This window comes from Ursus maritimus, unplaced genomic scaffold (assembly GCF_017311325.1).
Source record: "Ursus maritimus isolate PB19 unplaced genomic scaffold, ASM1731132v1 scaffold_11, whole genome shotgun sequence".
In the NCBI taxonomy this organism is placed as follows: Eukaryota; Metazoa; Chordata; class Mammalia; order Carnivora; family Ursidae; genus Ursus; species Ursus maritimus.
Window position 1 is genome coordinate 65,743,848 of NW_024423453.1, and position 18,494 is coordinate 65,762,341.

At 54.3% G+C, this 18,494-nt stretch overlaps 2 protein-coding genes across 6 annotated transcripts in view; one reads left to right on the forward strand and one right to left on the reverse strand.

Annotated features, from left to right (window-relative positions):
- The first annotated feature begins 29 nt into the window (after nucleotides 1-29).
- On the forward strand, nucleotides 30-10,112 carry CHRNA2 (cholinergic receptor nicotinic alpha 2 subunit). The gene is made up of 6 exons (XM_008705114.2): nucleotides 30-102; nucleotides 812-963; nucleotides 1,370-1,414; nucleotides 4,923-5,032; nucleotides 7,803-8,817; nucleotides 9,955-10,112. The coding sequence occupies exons 1-6, from the start codon at nucleotides 30-32 to the stop codon at nucleotides 10,078-10,080; spliced, it is 1,521 nt and encodes a 506-aa protein (XP_008703336.1). The 3' UTR covers nucleotides 10,081-10,112.
- A 1,931-nt stretch (nucleotides 10,113-12,043) lies between these two features.
- PTK2B (protein tyrosine kinase 2 beta) overlaps nucleotides 12,044-18,494 on the reverse strand; it is a 121,339-nt gene continuing 114,888 nt past the window's right edge. For 4 of the 5 annotated variants that reach the window (XM_008705118.2, XM_008705119.2, XM_008705117.2 and 1 more), the window contains 7 exons: nucleotides 17,851-17,997; nucleotides 17,594-17,629; nucleotides 17,202-17,226; nucleotides 15,784-15,830; nucleotides 14,946-15,083; nucleotides 14,614-14,694; nucleotides 12,044-13,131 (listed from right to left, as the gene is read on the reverse strand). In XM_008705118.2, coding sequence (XP_008703340.1) covers nucleotides 12,916-13,131; nucleotides 14,614-14,694; nucleotides 14,946-15,083; nucleotides 15,784-15,830; nucleotides 17,202-17,226; nucleotides 17,594-17,629; nucleotides 17,851-17,997 — 690 coding nt within the window. In that variant the 3' untranslated portion in view covers nucleotides 12,044-12,915. Of the gene's footprint in view, nucleotides 13,132-13,566; nucleotides 13,799-14,613; nucleotides 14,695-14,945; nucleotides 15,084-15,783; nucleotides 15,831-17,201; nucleotides 17,227-17,593; nucleotides 17,630-17,850; nucleotides 17,998-18,494 lie in introns of all 5 variants that reach the window. The other variant, XR_571963.2, reaches the window with a different exon arrangement.

Genomic DNA, 18,494 nt, shown 5'->3' on the forward strand with positions numbered 1-18,494 from the left:
GGGGAAGCCAGACCCCGTCCACTGAAGCCATGGGCCCCTCCCACTCCACGGTCCTGTCCATGACAAAGCTCGGTCTGTGGTGGCTCCTTCTGATCCCAGCAGGTGAGTAGGTGTCATCACTAGGACATCATGTCACACCCGTGGGCTCCCATGTAGCATGGAGGAAACTCCTGCAGGCAGGCTCATGGCAACTGCCAAAGCCGCGGGGGACTTCCGAGTAGCTCATTCCTCAGTGAGAAGGAGGCTGGGCACTCACGGCTCTGAGTTCAAGCATCACCTTGAACCTCCCCCAGCTTCAGCAAAAATGGGGAAGATGCCTGAAGAGGCAGAGGATTTTGTGGTTAGCATCAGCCAGCGGTTCGTTGACACATGGATGGGAACAAAAGGCTCACAGAGACGTGGGAAGCCCTTCTCCCTCTGCTCACCCCACACTGACCAGGTGTCTCCCACATACTGCTGTCCCATGGGGCTCCTCAGTTCAAGGCTGCATCTTGTCTCCAGGTCTGATCCTCCCCACTCCTTGGCCTCTGCCTCCCTCTCCAGCACTTATTTCCCTGCCTTCTTCTCTAATAGTCACAGAGTAACTGCCGTTTCTTGAGCTCCAAGCATGCGCTGCTTGCTTCGTTAGGCTCCACTATACACTATTATATTTAATCCTCAACAGTGTTTGAGACAGGTTCTGGATAGCGTCACCATTTTACAGATGAGGAAACTGAGATTAAGTGGCTCTGATTTGACGGGAGAGGGACCCAAGCACTAACCACCATGGACTCCCAGAGACCCCACTCTTCCTTCCCGTCCACGTCCACAGGGTCGGCACAGCGAGCCTCCCACAGCCAAGCTGAGGACCGCCTCTTCAAACACCTCTTTAGGGGCTACAACCGCTGGGCACGGCCGGTGCCCAATACATCGGACGTGGTGATTGTGCGCTTTGGGCTGTCTATCGCCCAGCTCATCGATGTGGTGCGCCTCTCCCCCCACGCTTCTCCCCCTTGGGATCAGCCCTCAGACCACAGGTCCCTTTCCCGGGGTCCTTCCTCCCTGCCTTCCCAGCTCCAGCCCTTCTCCCTCCCCATCTCCCAGCCCTGGAGCCCCTCCTGAGAGGGCACTGATGGGCAGCAGTGGGTTGTCTAGGTGCCCTGTTTGTTCCACTCGACACAAACCCAGAGGACCCAAGTAGCCCGTGTGCTCCTGAAGGGTCTGAGTAAGGGTGGCAATGTCAGGAGGGGGTGGCAGGTTGGGCTGGGCTTAGGGTGTCATATGAGAGGTTCTTCTAGGGAGTAGGGGGTCTGCATCAGCCCATCCCACTCCACCCTGTGTTGGGGGCTGGCTCCATCACTCTATTGTTCTTACTCTCTCCACCGGTCAGGATGAAAAGAACCAAATGATGACCACCAACGTCTGGCTAAAGCAGGTAAGAGCCCCTTCTCTGGCTGAGGCAAAAGTGGGGGTGGGAACCCATTGACCCCAGACCCTCCCAGGACTCTCTCACAAGCAGTGGGATTCTGAATTCACGTTTCACGGGAGAGTTGCCACTTGGGACGTTCCCAAAGCTGGCCGATCTTGGACTGCTTCTCTTAAGATCTGGGTCCAGCACCTGAGAAGGTCACCTACAAGAACCTAGTCATCCCCTTTCCGGGAGTGGGCATTTCCTGCAAGTCGGCCATTCTTTGCAGATCAGCTCTTTCTGAGTAGTCACTGAAAACCCAGGGGAGGTTTCATTTTGCCCCCTTTATAGCTGAAGAAAGCCAGAAGCAGAGTGCAGTTCAGCTAGAAAAGTGGGGCCGCAGGTGTGCTCAACTCGGAACCCCAGGCTCCTTCTGCAGGAGAATGATGGGCGTTCCATGTCTATGCTGCTTAACAAATCTACCCCAACACTTAATGGCCTAAAGCAACAGTTTGTCATACCTCATAGTTTTATGGCCAGGAGTTTGGGTGGTTTCTTCCACTTTGCATGGCAACAACTGGTGTTACTTGGTGCTGTTTAACCTGTGGCTGGTCTGCTCTGCAGGATCTAAGATAGCTTCACTCATGTCCATTCTTTAGCAGGGATGTCTGGAAGGTTCTGGAAGCTAGCCCCACTTGGGCCCTTCACCCTTTTCAGGCATACTCAGGGTCTTTCTCCAGCAGGGGAGTTGGTTGCCTCACCTGGAGGTTCAGAGATCCCAGAGCAAGAGTCCCAAGAGACAGGAAATGAAGCTGCTGGTTTCTTAAGGTCTGGAAAATGGCCCAGCATCACTCCTAGCAAAGAATGTGTGGTCTTTTTTGATGTACCATTTTGGGAGCAGCACTTGGAGGCATAGGCTTTGTTAGAGTCTGAATGTATTCCTTTCCACTTCAACCCCTCAAGCTCTAACCAGTCCCTCCCTGGGCCTGGAAATGGAGATGGTGGGAGAACATGAGAAAGAGGACCTAGCCCTCTGCCTCCTTTTCTCCTGCTACCCTCTCTTCCTGCCCCACTGGTAACCTGAGAAACTGAGAACCTCCTATCTCAGACGTTGCCATTCAGAAAACCACGACAATCAGAATTGTGATTGGCAGCTCTACTTTGAGTCTTTTGAATGAATGCCTTACTTTCCATGGCCCCAGGGCTGTATAATGGCCATTTAGTTTATAACTGAATGCTTAGGTGAGAGGCATGGAGCAGACCCCTCTGACACTGTTCACCCTGCAGCTGCCAGGGGGTCATGCGGCTCATCTTTACAGATGTGCAAACTGAGGCCCAGAGCAGTAAGACATTTGGGAAACCACACAGTCCTGCAGTGCAGGGGCCAGATCTAGAACCTGGGTTGCCATCACTGTTCCCACGAACCCATCTTCTTTGCTTTAGGGGCTGGGGTGGGGAGCAGGGGAAGGAGCACCCGAGCAGGAGCCAGGCCAACCAGCACTGCCTCTGACTAACCTGTTATGCTCTGCAGGTTACTTAACCTATCAGAGTCTTACTTCCTCATCTGTTAAATGGGGATAGTACCATCTGTTGCCTGCATTGGCAACTGATTGCCAATTACTATAACGCATGGGTGTAGATGTCCTCCAAATCTGGGTTGAGCCCGAAAGCTTGAGAGATGATGGACTGGGGCGAAGGGGATACATTGATGAGGAGCAATCCCTTTCAAAGGTGTTTGTCAATGTCCTGAGAAGTCCTGACAATTTTACGAATTTTTAAACCTTCCTTATTTTGCAAGTCTGGCTCCTCTGTGCTCCTAAGCCTTCCCCTACAGGTGAGCAGTCAATACCACTGCGAGGCCAGTGCCTTCCTAAGCATGGTTTGGGCACCAACAGCAGTGTTTCATGACATGATTTTACTTGCCTTGCTAATCTTTTTGTAATAGTCATATTTATATTTTAGTGGATATTTTCAAATGCTTTTGATTTTCTAGTTAAGTCAGTAATGTAAAATTTCAAAATTTCTGTAATCTTAAAAACAGTGAACCAATTTAAAGGAAAATACTAAGTACATGATGATACAGACAGAGCACATATATTGGCAAAAATTATGAAACTTGGACTTGGGTGCTTGAAGTTTGGGAACCACCGAGCTAGACCAGTACTTTTCCTCTCGTGCCTGCTTCCTGAAAATGCTCCTATTTCTCTTCACTCCTTCCTGGATCCCTTCCTGGTTGATGGTTTTTGTAAACGTTACACAACTGTCCTTAGAGGGGAAAAGGCATCATGCATGGGACCCTTTTCAAGGGTGCATTACTGCACTATTTTAGCGAAGATGTGCAAAAGCAAAATGGCCCCTGGAATGAGGGCAGGCTCAGAGACAGGGATGCCAGGATTCAAGTACTAGTGCTGCCACTTATTAGCAGCGTGCCCTCCACACTTCACTTTCTTCACCCTAACCCATAGGATTGTTGTGAAGATTAGAAAGAACCATCTAAAGGGCCTGTGACAAAACTGGGTTTATAAATGGTAGTAGCTTTTATAATTATGAAAAGCCCTTGAGAGGCAAAGGACAGCCTTGTGGGTCAACCCCAGTCATTATCTGTTGGGGGTGGTTGTTTTTTTTCAGGTCCAGAAGGGATGCGGGAAGCCCTCCCAGAAGTGGAACCAGACAACCTGAGAGGGAGGAGGCATTGTTTTCATCACTCAGCTACACATTTACGGAGCGTTTCCCCAGGGCTTGGTGCTAGGGAGCCAGAGTGAACCAGCTGTTGTCCCTGGCTTCATGGAACTTACAGAGAGAGGCGTTAAATAAATATATACGCAAATCCACATTCATCACCACTTGTGATGATGCCAAAAAGGAAAACTTCAGAGAGTGAATAATACTAACCTGGTTTTGGGGTGGAAGATTCACTTGGATCCGCTGCTGGAAGCAAGGCTGGGGCCCAGAGCGTCCCCTCCCTTCCAGGACTCCCAAGTGGGGGCACTCTGGAGCACAGTTTGGAAGTCACCGTGGACTTCCCGGTCTGGGCTCCTTGGTCGCAGCTGCATAACCTTCGCCGGTTGTTTTTACTTCTCTGGTCCTCAGTTGCCTTACCTGTTAAAATGGGGAAATACTTCCACCCTCTCAGCATTCCCTCCCCAGCTCTCCCATGGAGGCTCTTCCTAGACAGAGGATGTTCAAATCCTTTGTAAGCTGTGAGGCACTAAAAACGTTGTTCCTACAAATGAGTGACGTGGCTTTCCAGGGTCATCCCTCTAGGTTGGCAGAATGAGGACCAGAGGCAGGACTAGGGTGACCTATCGTCCAGGTGTGCCCAGGACTTCGAGTACTGGAGCTGGGGCAAAGCGGGCTTGGGTATCACAGGCCGGACACCCAATCCCCAGCTCACAGCCCTGTCTCCGCCTCACAGCCCTTTCTCTTCTGGGGGCTAGGGGAGGCACTTGGGGTGCTCCCGAAGCCAGCTGCTGGGGCATCCCCTGGTTCCTCCCCGGGCAGTGCCAGCTGATGCGACTCCCTTCCCCATGCACAGGAGTGGAATGACTATAAGCTGCACTGGGACCCGGCTGATTTCGGCAACATCACATCCCTCCGGGTCCCTTCGGAGATGATCTGGATCCCTGACATTGTCCTCTACAACAAGTAGGAAGCCGGGGGGTCCTGGAGGACCCTGGGACGCCCCTGGGAGGGGCGGGTACAGTGAAGCTCAGCTGGGTTGGACTTGGGAGGTCCCCCCTTGTGCCTCAGCTTCCTTGCCTTTCTCGCAACTCCTGCTCTGCTCATTCTCACCCCCTCCACCTTTCCTCTTGATTCCTTCATTTCTTTCATTTTGTTCTCTCACTCATATGCCTAAACTTACTGAGCACTCACTCTAAATTAGTGCATGGTGCTGTGCTGATTGTGGGACACAGATCTGCCAACACCAAGTAGTATTTGAAACATTGGCTGGTGTAGGCTCCGAGAACAATGCCGAAGAGTTGGCAGTTTGCAGGATGGTGGTACTGTTGGAACGGTAAGCAGCATCCCTGGGAGCATCCTCAAGGGGGAAGACTCACATGGCATGGGTATTTGTAAAACTCACATTATTTATAGTGGCCTTGCATTCAAGATCAAAAAGGAGACATCTTTCAGCATAATGACAAGAAGATAATAAAAGGCAAGGGGGTCGAAAGAGAGTCCCAGTGAACACCAACAACACATTTTTTTTAAAAAGAAGATAGATAGATTGAGTCTTTCGTTTGTGTGTTTGGTGTCAGGTAATTCTTCACTTAGAAATAAAAACTTAAAAGATGTTTGGCATTATGCTTGGCTAATGGTGTTTTCTAATGTGGGGCTCTAAGGAGCACCTGTTCTAGGAGATATGGATAGGTATGAAAAGCAGTTATACAGTCAAATAATTTTGGATAACATTGTTTGTCGCTAACTCCCCCACCCTGGTCCCAGTCCTTAGGAAAATGTTAGCACAAGACCGCATTTTTAATGTTGTTGGAAGTTGTGCTGCCAAGAAACCCATGTAGTCTAGGTTTTCCCAATTCATTTGACCCGAATTTGGAAGAACTATCTTTAAACAATAAAATAAAGGGAGATAGGTCCATTTTTGAGTTTTGGTGTCTTCAGAGAAAGTCATGACAATGACTCCCTTATAAAGCCCAGTTCTGGTCAGACCCAAAGCCCTTTCCCTTGAGCCATGTCCATAAACACATTCAGTGCAGGAGGTCTAGCTGCAGGTGCCTGGCGTTGGTGGCTGTCACTGGACTCACGGAGCCCTTCCTCCATATCTTTATGCCCCGGAGCCACCACCCACGATCCTTCTAGTTCCTGCTCTGTTGGCACTTGGCAGAAAAGTCAGGAGCAAAGTCCTAGCATCAGATATGACCCGAAATCTGGGATTGTCAATAAAGCTTCGCTCAGTGTTGCTTGATAATAACAGGAAATTCTTTGGATAGGACGGAAGTCCAAACCAAATTCTTGCAGACATTTAAAGAAGGGTCTCCTCTAACGAGACACTCCACTCCAGGTTAAACAGGGATCAGGGAAATTGCACTTTTCCTTCTTCCAAATGGGGCACATGTTGCCATCTAGTGGTAGTTCTGTGTGTTGACAAAAACGCCTCAAAAAAACCCCCCCAAAAACCTTTGGCCTGACCTGTTCCTTACTGTCTATCAAAGCTCCTGTTTCTAACCTTCTCTTTCAAAGTTTTCCATTTCCCAATCCCTAGCCTGGAATTTCTCCATAGGAAAGAAGTCTGTCTTCCTGTGTATTCCTCTGATTCCCTTGACTTTAAGGAATTGGAGGGAGAAGGAAGGATCCTTGAACACTAGGGCGTGGAGCCCACAGCACCACCCCCGGGGGACTCAGGGACTCAGGAAGTCCCAGCAAATGGTCACTGTTCCTCCAGTGTTTCCAGAGCCCTGGTGGCCCTTGGATGCCCAGCCCCATGATGCCACAGGTGTCATTTCCCACCAGCCTTCTTATGCCCTGCCCCTCGCCCCACCCCCAGCCTGAGTACACACTGTGAGCTTTGTCCTTCCCCTCCTCTGTTCCTGGTTCCCTGCCTTTGCTCCGCTAGTATGCTTTCCACCCCATCTTTCCACCATCTACTGGCAGCATTCAGGGTGACCCAGCTCACTCCAGCCAGAAGGGAGGTCCGCCCTCCCCGCCTGCCCCGCCCCCAGGGGCTGCCCCTGCGGTGCTGTTGTCAAACTGCCCCCCTTGAATTATAGGCATTTAGGGCTGCATCTCATTTCCTCATGGTCCTCCTTGTTCCTTGCAGTTCCTCGTGGTTCTTTAAGGGCAGGCCTGTGTCTCCCATTCCATCCCCCACAGCTCCTGTGTAGGCCCTAGCAGATCGGGTTGGGTGCAGAAATGCCCACTAAATGGCTGGAGTCAACAAGGTATCTTCCTTCACCAGCAAAGGTGTTAGGTCTCTTCTGAGCCAGGAACTAAGGATCCCAGGTAGAAAAGACGTGACCCTAGATGAGGGCCTTGCTCACCATCTGCTGTGGGGAGAAAATATAAATAATCACCCTAAAATATTAAATGAACACAAACAGGCCATAAGACTATACATCCCATGTGTTTGTAAATATATAAAAAATTATATATATGATCTGTATGTCAATCAAATATATACGATATATATAACATCAGAATGTTTTTAAACAAATATATATGTATGTTCCTATATTCTTCAAAATTCCTACTTTCGTCATTAAAAAGATAGTGTCTGAAAGACAATTCAGGTAGCTCTAAATGTGGGTGTGCCGGGAGAGTCTCACACACTTGCATAGACCCCCAACAACTGAGCGAGCTCTGGCGTTGTTATTGGGGTCTCCCACTGCTGGCTGCCTGGAGCAGCCTGGCGTGGGCAGGTGGGCTGAGTCGGGTCCCCCAGCTCCTCTCCTCTCCCCAGTGCAGATGGGGAGTTTGCGGTGACCCACATGACCAAGGCCCACCTCTTCTCCACGGGCACGGTGCACTGGGTGCCCCCTGCCATCTACAAGAGCTCCTGCAGCATCGACGTCACCTTCTTCCCCTTCGACCAGCAGAACTGCAAGATGAAGTTTGGCTCCTGGACGTATGACAAGGCCAAGATCGACCTGGAGCAGATGGAGCAGACGGTGGACCTGAAGGACTACTGGGAGAGCGGCGAGTGGGCCATCGTCAACGCCACAGGCACCTACAACACCAAGAAGTATGACTGCTGTGCCGAGATCTACCCCGACGTCACCTACTCCTTCGTCATCCGGCGCCTGCCCCTCTTCTACACCATCAACCTCATCATCCCCTGCCTGCTCATCTCCTGCCTCACCGTGCTGGTCTTCTACCTGCCCTCAGACTGCGGCGAGAAGGTGACTCTCTGCATCTCCGTGCTGCTCTCGCTCACCGTCTTCCTCCTGCTCATCACCGACATCATCCCCTCCACCTCCCTGGTCATCCCGCTCATCGGCGAGTACCTGCTCTTCACCATGATCTTCGTCACGCTCTCCATCGTCATCACGGTCTTCGTCCTCAACGTCCACCACCGCTCCCCCAGCACCCACACGATGCCCCACTGGGTGCGGGTGGCCTTTCTGGCCTGTGTGCCCCGGTGGCTTCTGATGAACCGGCCCCTGCCCTCCTTGGAGCCCCGCGACGCCCCAGATCTGAAGCCCAGCTCCTCTTATCACTGGCTGGAGACCAACGTGGATGCGGAGGAGAGGGAGGAGGAAGAGGAGGAGGAAGACAGATGGGTGTGGGCGGCCCATTCATCCCCCTCCCTGGGTATGCTCTGCGGCCATGGTGGTCTGCACGAAGGGGCCTCAGGTCCCAAGGCGGGAGCCCAGTTGCAGGAGGGTGGGCTTCTGCTGTCACCTCGCATACAGAAGGCACTGGAAGGTGTGCACTATATTGCCGATCACCTGCGATCTGAGGACGCTGACTCTTCGGTGAGTTGGGGCCGGGAGAGGGGCTCTTGTTCTAGGTGACTACCCCTCACCCCAAGGTGGTAGTTTAGACCACCTAGTCTCCTCCATGAGGACCCATTTCCCTCAGTTGTGGCCCCTGGGAGTCTGGACTACACTATGATAAAGAACGTCTAGCTGGCAGGTGGCAGAAGAGCAGCCAAGAATGCCCCAGCTAAGGCTACCCAGAGGACAGCAAGCCAGAGAGGGAGGGATCTCAGATGATGAAATTCTCCATGCCATCCTTGTCACCATTACCCTACAGGTGGCGGAGGAAGGAAACAGAGGGAGGTGAAGGGAATATCATCAGATGATAAATCAGATAAACCAGGCTGCTGCTTCCTCAGCCTTCCTCCTTTGTCCTGATGGTTTCCTCCCAATTCTATTTGTGGGCTCTGGGCATTTTGTGGAATTCACTATTCACCCACAAACCCTGAGGAACCTTGGTTGTACCAGGTGGGCTCCCCACCCTGGCCCCTGCCGTGTCCAACGTTTTTAGATCAGCTGGCCACTGCTTAGATCACAGACTTCTTACCAACCTAGGGAAGGATGAAAGGCCGGGTGGTTATTAGTGGGTGGCCTTGTTGAATGGATAAGAAAGATTAATCATTATCTAATTTGGAAGCAGGTAGGAATCCAGACTCACTTGCTTGGGCTCTGAGCCCAAATTCCACAAAGGCCCGCCCCTGTGACCTTCCCAACCTTCCCTGGGCCACACCTACCCTCACCTACCTCCTCCTCTCCACCTGCTGCAGTGGGTGGGGATTGGGTGGGAGGCAACGTGGGGCAAGCGCAGTCTTCACCATTTTGTAACTGCCGGGTGTTGAGTTTAAATCACTGCAGGCCCCCTGGGAAGGTCCATAGGTGGTTCTAGAACCTCTAGCCTCCCTTCTCTGGAACTTGAGCATCTATGGAAAGGCTCTGGGTCACGTCATAGAGGTGGGATAGGGCAGGGATCACTAGGAGAGGCTTGTTTGAATCTTGAGACAACGTTAGCTTCCTAGGTCTCAGTGGGGCCACTGGTGCCCCCAGTGTCATCTTTACAGAGGCTGTGCCTGGGTGGGATACTTCCCCTCTCCCAAGGCCTGGCCTCCATCACAGTGTGTGCATTTCCATATGCAGGTGAAGGAAGACTGGAAGTACGTGGCCATGGTCATTGATAGGATATTCCTCTGGTTGTTTATCATCGTCTGCTTCCTGGGGACTGTTGGACTCTTTCTTCCTCCATTCTTGGCTGGAATGATCTGATTTCCTGTTCCTTGCTTGGACCCAAAGGTGACCCTGCCGACCGTCTTTAACCACCGTCCCCTCTGGAGTACGCCTTTAGGGTCAACGCCCTCTGACTGCAGGCGCCTCTCTGTGGAGTCCCTACACTGGCCTAATCATCCAACACTCCTTGGGTCAACTCACTTGACGTTATTGTACCATGTGCTGAGAATCTGCTGGGCACAGAGCCCAGTTTTGGATGCTGAGGAACTAGGAAATAAGGAACTCGCTCTGCAGAAGGTTACAATATGGTGGGGACCCTGTGAAGCCATAGAAGATTCTCCTGCAGGAGCCAGGAAAGCATTGAGTAATAGGAGGACTGAGCGGAGCGATCCAGGGGGTCAAGGCACAGACCTCAAAGGATGGGTGCATGGGGAAGAGAGGAGAGGGTACCTCGGGGGGGGGGTGGAAGGGCTGTGAACAACATTTTGGATTCAGGAATGAGCCCCAAGGTAGCTAGCAGAACAGGCAGGCTGAGATGGGGCTCCAGTGTGGGAGCCGTGGGAGGAGGTTGGAAAGGTAGATTAGGGTGTCTCGAGTCTGATCCTGCAGGTCTAACGATGGTCAAGACTCTCCTGGAAGGAGAGACAGGGGGAAGCAGGGCCACAGGTCAGGTAGAGGTGCAGGTCAGACCTTCTGGGTGGCAGAGGGATGTGTGGTTGGATGCAGGTAGTTGGGCCATCCCACTGCCTGGAAGCTCATTTGAACCCCTGGCTTCCCCTCACCTTTAGCAACACCCGCTCACCTGCCCGCTGCAAACTGGATCAGCACCAGCCGGCCCCAACAGGTTTGGCCACGCTGTAGTCCCCGCCATCTGTCCTTGAATGCATGTTGACAAACCAGGAAGATATCCTGGGACATCCTTGACTCAACTCAAGCTTGCAGCTTGCTCCTCCCACCCATTCACGGGGCAAGTGGTGGCCAGCACTCAGGACATTTGCTCAGAGTGAGTGAAGGGCGCGAGCTGGGTTACTTTGCACTGACTGCTGTGTAAGGGCAGAAGCTGCAGGACGGCTTCCTTTCCCAGCCTGGCCTCCTGGTCCTTCCTAAAGCCCCGCAATGGCTTCTGAGCTGCTCCGTGCCGCCAGGGAATCCTCGCACCTTGGAATCCAGCAATCCACAGGCCTCTGACACATGCTGGAGCCTGGAGGAGCTCCTGCTCCAGGGTCAGACCTCACCGTTGCCTTTCCAGCCCTCAGAGGGCAGAACCTCAGCAGCTAACAGAAGCAGACACTGGCTCTCCGGACTGTGGGGGGACCCTGGATAGGAAGCCAAGTGGGGCGAACTTTCAGTTTCCCTTTGGTCTTTGGGGTACCCCCCCACCTCTGCCTGTCACACACAAAGGAAACCTGCAACATCCCGGCCCAGGCCCCCACTCCTCAGTTCTTCCCAAGACTCCCCACTCAACGACCCATCTGATTTCTGGCTCCCCCAGGCTCCTGTGGGGGCAGCCTGCCAGCCTCCCTTCTCCTCCAACCTGCCTCTCCCAGACCTGATCTGCTGGTGCAGTGATGTTCTCTCGTGCTAGTCCATCTCCCATCCACACTGCATGTGAGTAAAGAGACAAAATAAAGCTAAGGCCAGTGCTCATTCAGCTGGGGGACCCCTCCTCAGCATCCCCAGGACCCTTCAAGCCCCGCTGGAGGCCCAGTTGTTTGCACACCAGCTGGGAGAGAGCCGGCGGCATTCTTCATGTGGCCCAGGAGGGGGCTGCTCTGGGTCCCCACTGGAAAGTCATCCTTGGGTCAGGCGCAGGGACGAAGGGGCTGGAGCACACCTGACCCTATTGCCCCTGCCCCGGTGTCACCACACACCCCTACGTGCTCTTGGTTCTTGATCTGCGCCCAACAGAGCACAATCGATTTCTTCCAGGGTGGTGGCCCAAGGTCAACGTCACCCTCCCTACAAAGAGCAGGTCAAGCAAACAAAACAATCAAACCACAAAGCAAATGGTACAATTTTAATTCATCCACAAGTCCAATAGAAAGAAGGTAAAAGAGTATTTTGCACAAACACGAGGGAGGGATGAGGGCAAATGGGAAAGGGGGCGGAGAAAAGGAGAAGTAAGAAAAGAGGGAGAGAAGGAAGGGGCAAAGTCAGGGAAGAGAGAGAAAGGGCACAGGGAAGAGAGCAGATTGTGGTCCAAGTCCTGTTTTGGCCTCGTCTCTCCCCTTCTCCCAGACGCTTGGCGTATTGACAACACAGCGTCTTGTGCCCGGACTCCCAATAGCTTGTTCCTGGACTGGGTCCCAGGTCCCCCCTCAGGGGGGCACACAGCTGTCAGTCCAGACCACACTCACATTAAATAAATTCCAATATACACTGTACAAGAAAGCCAGGCCCATCCCTCATCTCGCCAGCCGCCCACCCCCAAAAGGAAAGCCCTTCCCCAGCCCCTCTGCACATCAAGGGACCTCCGTGGGCGGAAGAAGAAGGAATAGCTTGGCTCCAATAGATAGGCCTGCCATGTCCATGCATAAAGCCATCATGACCACTGGGGGACCAGTGTGACCCCAATGGGGCAGGCGGGTGTGAGGAGGGAGCGGCCAGCAGCAGCAGAGCTCCCTCTGAGCCCTCTTTGTCACCCCCTGGCATCTATAGCCCTGAGTCCCCTCTGTCCAGCTGCAGCCTGAGCAGCACAGTCTGGGGGTTGGGGTGGGGAGAGGGGGTCGTGCAAAGTGGCAAGGGAAGAAGGACTCCCCGCAGCCTTCCCCCTGAGAAGACCCACATGACCGAAGGCAAGGCAGGGGCCGGGGGCAGGGGAGGGAACACTACAGGCAGGGGCAGAAGACGCAGGCAGGTGGCGCCCACCCTCCATCACTCTGGAGGTGGGTGGGCCAGATTGGCCAGAACTTTGGCCTGGTCTACGGCATCGAGCAGGTTCTTGGCGTCCACGGCCAGGGTGTGGGAGGCTGTAAGCATCTGCCGCTTGCACTCCTCACTCAGGGAGGTCACGGCGTTTTGCTGGGCCAGGCGCATCTTATTGATGAGCTCCGCTAGGTCCTTGTTGAGCAATTTCTGGGTCCCCTCGATCTGTAGGAAAAGCACATAGGAGAGGCTGAGGGGCTGCAGAGCTTAAGCCTGGAGAATGGGCAGCCTTTGGTGCTGGCCGAGGCTGTCAGAGGTTCTCGGGGGGACAGGTCTGATCTAAGCTTGGGCTGAGCCTAAGGCCCCATGTGGGCTGGAGCCAGGTCAGCAAGGACAGACATTGCAGACGCCCCAGACCCCAGCCTACCCCATGCTAGCTCAGTCTGACGCGGCCCCACAGGCCGTCCCTTCACTGCGGCATCCCTTGTGCTGGCCCAAGGTTACTGTGAAGGGTCACGGGACAAGTGCATTTATTCATTTGTTAGCTGTCTACCTTCAAATCGAGAGACCAGGGACCATGGCTTGAGCTGTAGGGTTTGGTTTACCTCCATATCCCAGTGCCTAGCATGCTGAGCGCAGACTCGGCACTCGAGATATTACCAAGTGAAACGAACGACGGAGCCATCACGTGGAAGGTAAAGACCGCTCACAACAGAAGGTATGGCTCCAGCTGGGGCTCCTCTATGGGCTGCTGGTGCCACCCAGAGGGAGGCTGGGAAATGCCCAAGCCCTCCTGCATCGTCTCGTCTTGAACAGTCACAGGTTGTGGGGACGGTGGTGTGATGCAGCCATCACCTGTGCTGGGTTGCTGGGAGATGGTGGCTCACGCCGCCTGGCGGGGGCATGGGGTTCTGCTGAGCTCCGTGCTGGTTTCCAGGCAGACAACCAGCACATGTTCAGAGGCGCTAGTGTTCGGCGTTCAACTACATTCAGAGTCTCCTATGCCTGCGGTAACGACCCCTGACCAGTGGGGTGGCTCGAAACAACACAGATTAGTTTCTTCCACTGCTGGAGGTCAGAAGGCTGGAATGGGTCCTACGGGGCTAAAGTCAAGGGGAAGCTGGGCCGTGCTCCTTCTCCAGGCTCTAGGGGGAGAATCTGTTCCCTGCCTTTTCCAGCTTCTAAAGGTTGCTGCCTTCCTTGGCTTGTGGATCCTTCCAGCAGCGACATTAGCCCAACTCTGCTTCTGTCATCCCATCTCCTTCTCTGACTCTTACAGGATGTCTGCTTCTGCCACCCTCTTACAAGGACCCCTGTGCCTCACTGCACCCACTTGGATAATGCAGCATCACCAGCCCATCTCACACCTGCCAAGTACCGAACCACAGTACTTGAGCGCACGTAGCCTTACGGTGGCAGGTGTCTTCACTTGCACACCCTCGTGCGTTACCAAATCACTGCAACTCTCTAAGACTTACATGGGGAGACCCCCCACCAGGAGGCTGGTGGGGTCCCTGGGCACCACCTCAGCCCCCCTGGGGTCCCGCTCAGATTTGTCATGCAGAGCCATGAGCGAGAGGCTCGCAGACAGACATAAGGCTGCCTGTGGGGTCCTTCTGCTTCTGCACTGTGAAGTACAGCCGGGGCAGGTGAAGGTGAAGGGCAGAAGTGACAGCGGATGACACTGTGTGGGAGGAGCACACCCACCTCTGTCCGGGAGGACGACGGCAAGGAGGGCAGGAGATCGTCCACACTCCCAATGAGCTTCCGCAGGGTCAGGCCCACGTTCTGTGAGAGAGGGGGTAGGGTGACTCTCACCTCTTGCTTTTGGAGAAAGCCGTGTTTCCCCGGGGAAGAGCCCTCCTGGGATGGTACCTGCCCTCCACGACTACCTGGCACTAAAATCCCGCCGACACTTTGCACGAAAGGGAGTCTTTTTGGGAAAGGCAACTGCTGGGCAGAAAAGGAAGCTCAGGGCCATCCCCTTCCACCCAGGGCCAGGGTGAGCAGCCTCCACTCACCCTGTCCGCGGCTCTCACCTTCACCACCACCACGTAGCCCTCGGGGGGCAGCTGACAGAGCTCATTCTTGAGGTCCAGCACAGCCCGCACCAGCTCCATGACATTGAGGTACACCAGATCATCGGTCCGGTCCAGGTTGGCTGTGGGCTGGATGGACTGGGGGGGAAAGCAAGTGGCAGGGGGGATGGTCGTGAGTCTGGGGGACACTGTTAGTCTTTCTCGGGCAGGCACGACTCGTGCCAACATAGCCACCAGCCCAGTTTGAAAAGACTTCTCTGAAATAATGGTGTCCTGTCCTTGGGGGTGCTTCCCTCCCTTCTGCTTTCAGGGCAGTGGTTCTCAGAGGACAGTCGGCCAGGGAATCTTAAAAAAAATACTGATCGCTGGTGTCACACCAGACCACCGGAACCATCACCTGTGTTTGGGAGCCGGGTGGTTTTCAAAGCTCCTCGGATGACTCTAACGGGAGCCAAGGCTCACACCCACTGTTCCAGAGTGAGGACTGCCGGCACCTGGTCCCAGGCTACTGCAAGAACAGTGTGCGTGCGGGAAGCCAAGGGGGCAGCTTGAGAGAGGAAGGGGTCCACACTTCCTGCTCCTAGGGCTGGGTCAATGAGCTTTCCTCCAGGTCAGGGAGGGGGCATGGGAGATGAGGAGACTGGGCTTCCCCCTTTTCACGAATTCGCTGTGTGGCCTTAGACAAGGTACTTCTCTCTGGGCTCAGCTGTATAATGAGGATGCAGGACTGGATTATTTCTGAGGGCGTCTGAAGTCTTCACAGCCCATGGCCTTGGCCTTGTGCCTCGTGGAGTCCTGATTCAAACTCATTACCAGCTTCAGCACCGCCAACACATACCTGCGCGGCCAGCCGAGGTGGCTTCTGTGGCGGGCCCGTGAACTCCGCTGCAAGGGGGAGGGAGAGTGAGTGTGTTAGGGGGAGGTCTCGGCCCCCTGGCCCCTCCCTTCATACCTGCTGATAACCAAGCCAACCCCTCTCCTCTGCTACCGGGAGACCCAGGGAAACGAAGGTCGAAGGTGTTTCCGGGAAACACCTCTGGTCTCCCTGGTCCTCTCACAACCAAGCACTGCTGTCCACTTGATAGAAAGAAAAAGCCAAAGTTGCAGTGGTGATGGAGTGATTACAGCTGGTGCTGTAGCTTCTGCTGGGTGCACACAGGCCCCCGAGCCCATGCTCCAGGGAAGAAACTTTACCCCAGTGCCAGAGCAGCTAATGGGGTAGCTTTGTGAGGAATCCCTGATGGTCTGCTTTGAGCATTTGGGGGGCCCAGGAAGTGAAACAGAGAGGAACCACACTATTCACTCCACACTTTGAGAAGCAAAGACACGCGCAAGGCCTGTGGAGGAATGGAAGCCAGAAGACTGGTTCTACTCTCCCTTTGGCCACCAGATAGCTGCGTGACCTGGGGCAGCTCCCTTACACTCCCTGGCCCTTACTTTTCATCTGTTAAATAGGAGGGTTCCCCCAGAAGGGACCTTGGAGCCGACTGCCTGGGCTCCAATCAGAGCTCTGCTATGTACCAGCTGTGTGAATTTGGGTAAGTTACTTGACCTTTCCGTGCCTCAGTTTCATGTCCTTTGTAAAATGGACATAATGATTCATTGTACCTATCCGGTCGAGTTGCTGTGGGGTTGTAAGCTGACATTTGCAAGCAACTTGGGCTCGCGCTTGGCTAGCGTTCAGCTTCCTGGGACGGTTGTCATTGTCATCACTGTCACCATCCCCATCACCACCATCATCAGCTGCACCCCCCAGGAGGATGGTGATGAGCCTGGCTTACTGCCGGCTCTTCCTGCTCCCCTTTCAGCAGCAGTTTCTGGAAAGGCCCTCTGGCCTCGGCTGCTCCCTGCCTGACCTCTCTCTTCCGTGCCCTGGGCCTAGGGAAGAGAGGCATCAGCTGGGGGAGGTGGGCAGAGCTACTGTCCCCTGGGGACAGCCTCCAACAGAGTGAGGGGCAGATAGGAAGGAAGGACAACCAAGGCCTCCAAATAAATGTAAGAGGGCAGAGGACCCCGGCAGAAGGGAGAAATGACAGCATGCTGAGGCAGGGAGAGGGCGGGGGTGGTGGATGGAGCAGAGGGTGAATATCAGTTCCCAAACAGGCCCTGTGTGCACGCTCTGAACTGAAACAGGCGGAGTTTCTGAAAATGGCGAAGAGACCCTGCGGCCTCTGCCACGGGCATCAAGCATGCGTGACGGTTCTGCACCAGAGGTCAAGCGGCAGCTCCCGCCAAAAGGAAAGCGCCAACACTTACTGTAGCCGGCCTCCTTCTCTGGGGTCTGGAAGGGAGGAGAGAGAACATGTCACCAATGCAGCTCCGGGGACACCCCGCTCCCGACCTTCACCTGTTCCCCACACCCTCAGCTGCACGCTTGGAGGCCAGAGGGGCAGGGGGCCGCCCGGGAGCCTGAGGGCCCTGTGGCAGGGCGGGGATGCGCTATGGTTGTAGATCTAGCGGGAGCTCAGGAACCACGAGCGGAACTTCAGAGCTTCGTGGAGATCCCAGTGAGGGGAGACGTAGAGCTCGCAGGGGCAGAGGCAAAAAGGGAAGGGATGGGCAGGCAGGGGGCCTGGCGCTGGGTCCCGCTCTCTCCAACGCCTTCCCAGGCCTTGACTTTAAGGCAGCGATCTCTCCCGGTGACTTACCAGCGGGGACTTATCGTTCATGTACACCATGGGGTCCTGCGGAGGAGGAAATCCAAGCAAACAACTTAGGATTCTAGAACTGAAAACCCTAAGGACACATGGAGAGCATTCCCTCTCGTCAGCTGGGGGCGCAAGAGGACCCAAGGGGACACAGTGGTGTGGACGTGGCTCCCATTCAAGCACTTCTATCACACTGTGTTCAGCAGCGCTGCAGAGAGTGGGGTGTCCCTCCCACCCACGGCTCAGTGGCTGCTCACCAAAGATTTTTCCTCCTGCCTCAGCCACTGGTAATCTTCCACCATCTGCTTCTGCTGCCTGTCCAGGATCTGCCGCATCTTGAGCCTCTCGGCCTCCCACAGCTGCTGGGCCTCCTCTCGGCTGCTGGGTCGGATGAAGTCCTCTTCCTGAGAGGACAGCGGGGAGAGAGGAGAGGACACGATGAGCCCAGTGCCCAGACCCAGGCACTGGGTCTGAAGAGCCTGTGGGAGCCACAAGCCTTGGCCTCGCTGGCTGCTTTCCTTCTTGCAAGGTTTGTTCTTAAATCCACAGCCGTGTATGCAGCCAGTTACTGGCTGTGCTGCGGTGTCATGTCAAACCCGAAAGCACAGCACTGAACGCGCATCGTATTTAAACAATTACGGGATCTGCTCATCCAATTACATTTTCAAATTACTGCCCTAATAGTATTTGCTCAGTTGGCATTTGTCATGGTTACGGTCACTTTATACATTTAAAAATGCAAAGCCAGCCCTCTGGAAAGCCTTGAATGCTTATCGCCACCAGAACACTGTGGCAGGGGGTCTGGGAGCTTTGAGGAGCGTGGCACTGCCTCTAGCCTCACCGTGTGCCGTCCCGCAAAGCTGTCCACGGAGGGATGCAGGGAGAGGGAAGGAGCAACAGC

Bases quoted from the DNA above. Each gene is read 5' to 3' on its own strand.
- CHRNA2 (XM_008705114.2), top strand. From the start codon at position 30: ATGGGCCCCTCCCACTCCACGGTCCTGTCCATGACAAAGCTCGGTCTG. The intron at 103-811 runs GTGAGTAGGTGT...CCACGTCCACAG, and splicing joins GCTCCTTCTGATCCCAGCAG to GGTCGGCACAGCGAGCCTCC. The intron at 5,033-7,802 runs GTAGGAAGCCGG...TCCTCTCCCCAG, and splicing joins GACATTGTCCTCTACAACAA to TGCAGATGGGGAGTTTGCGG.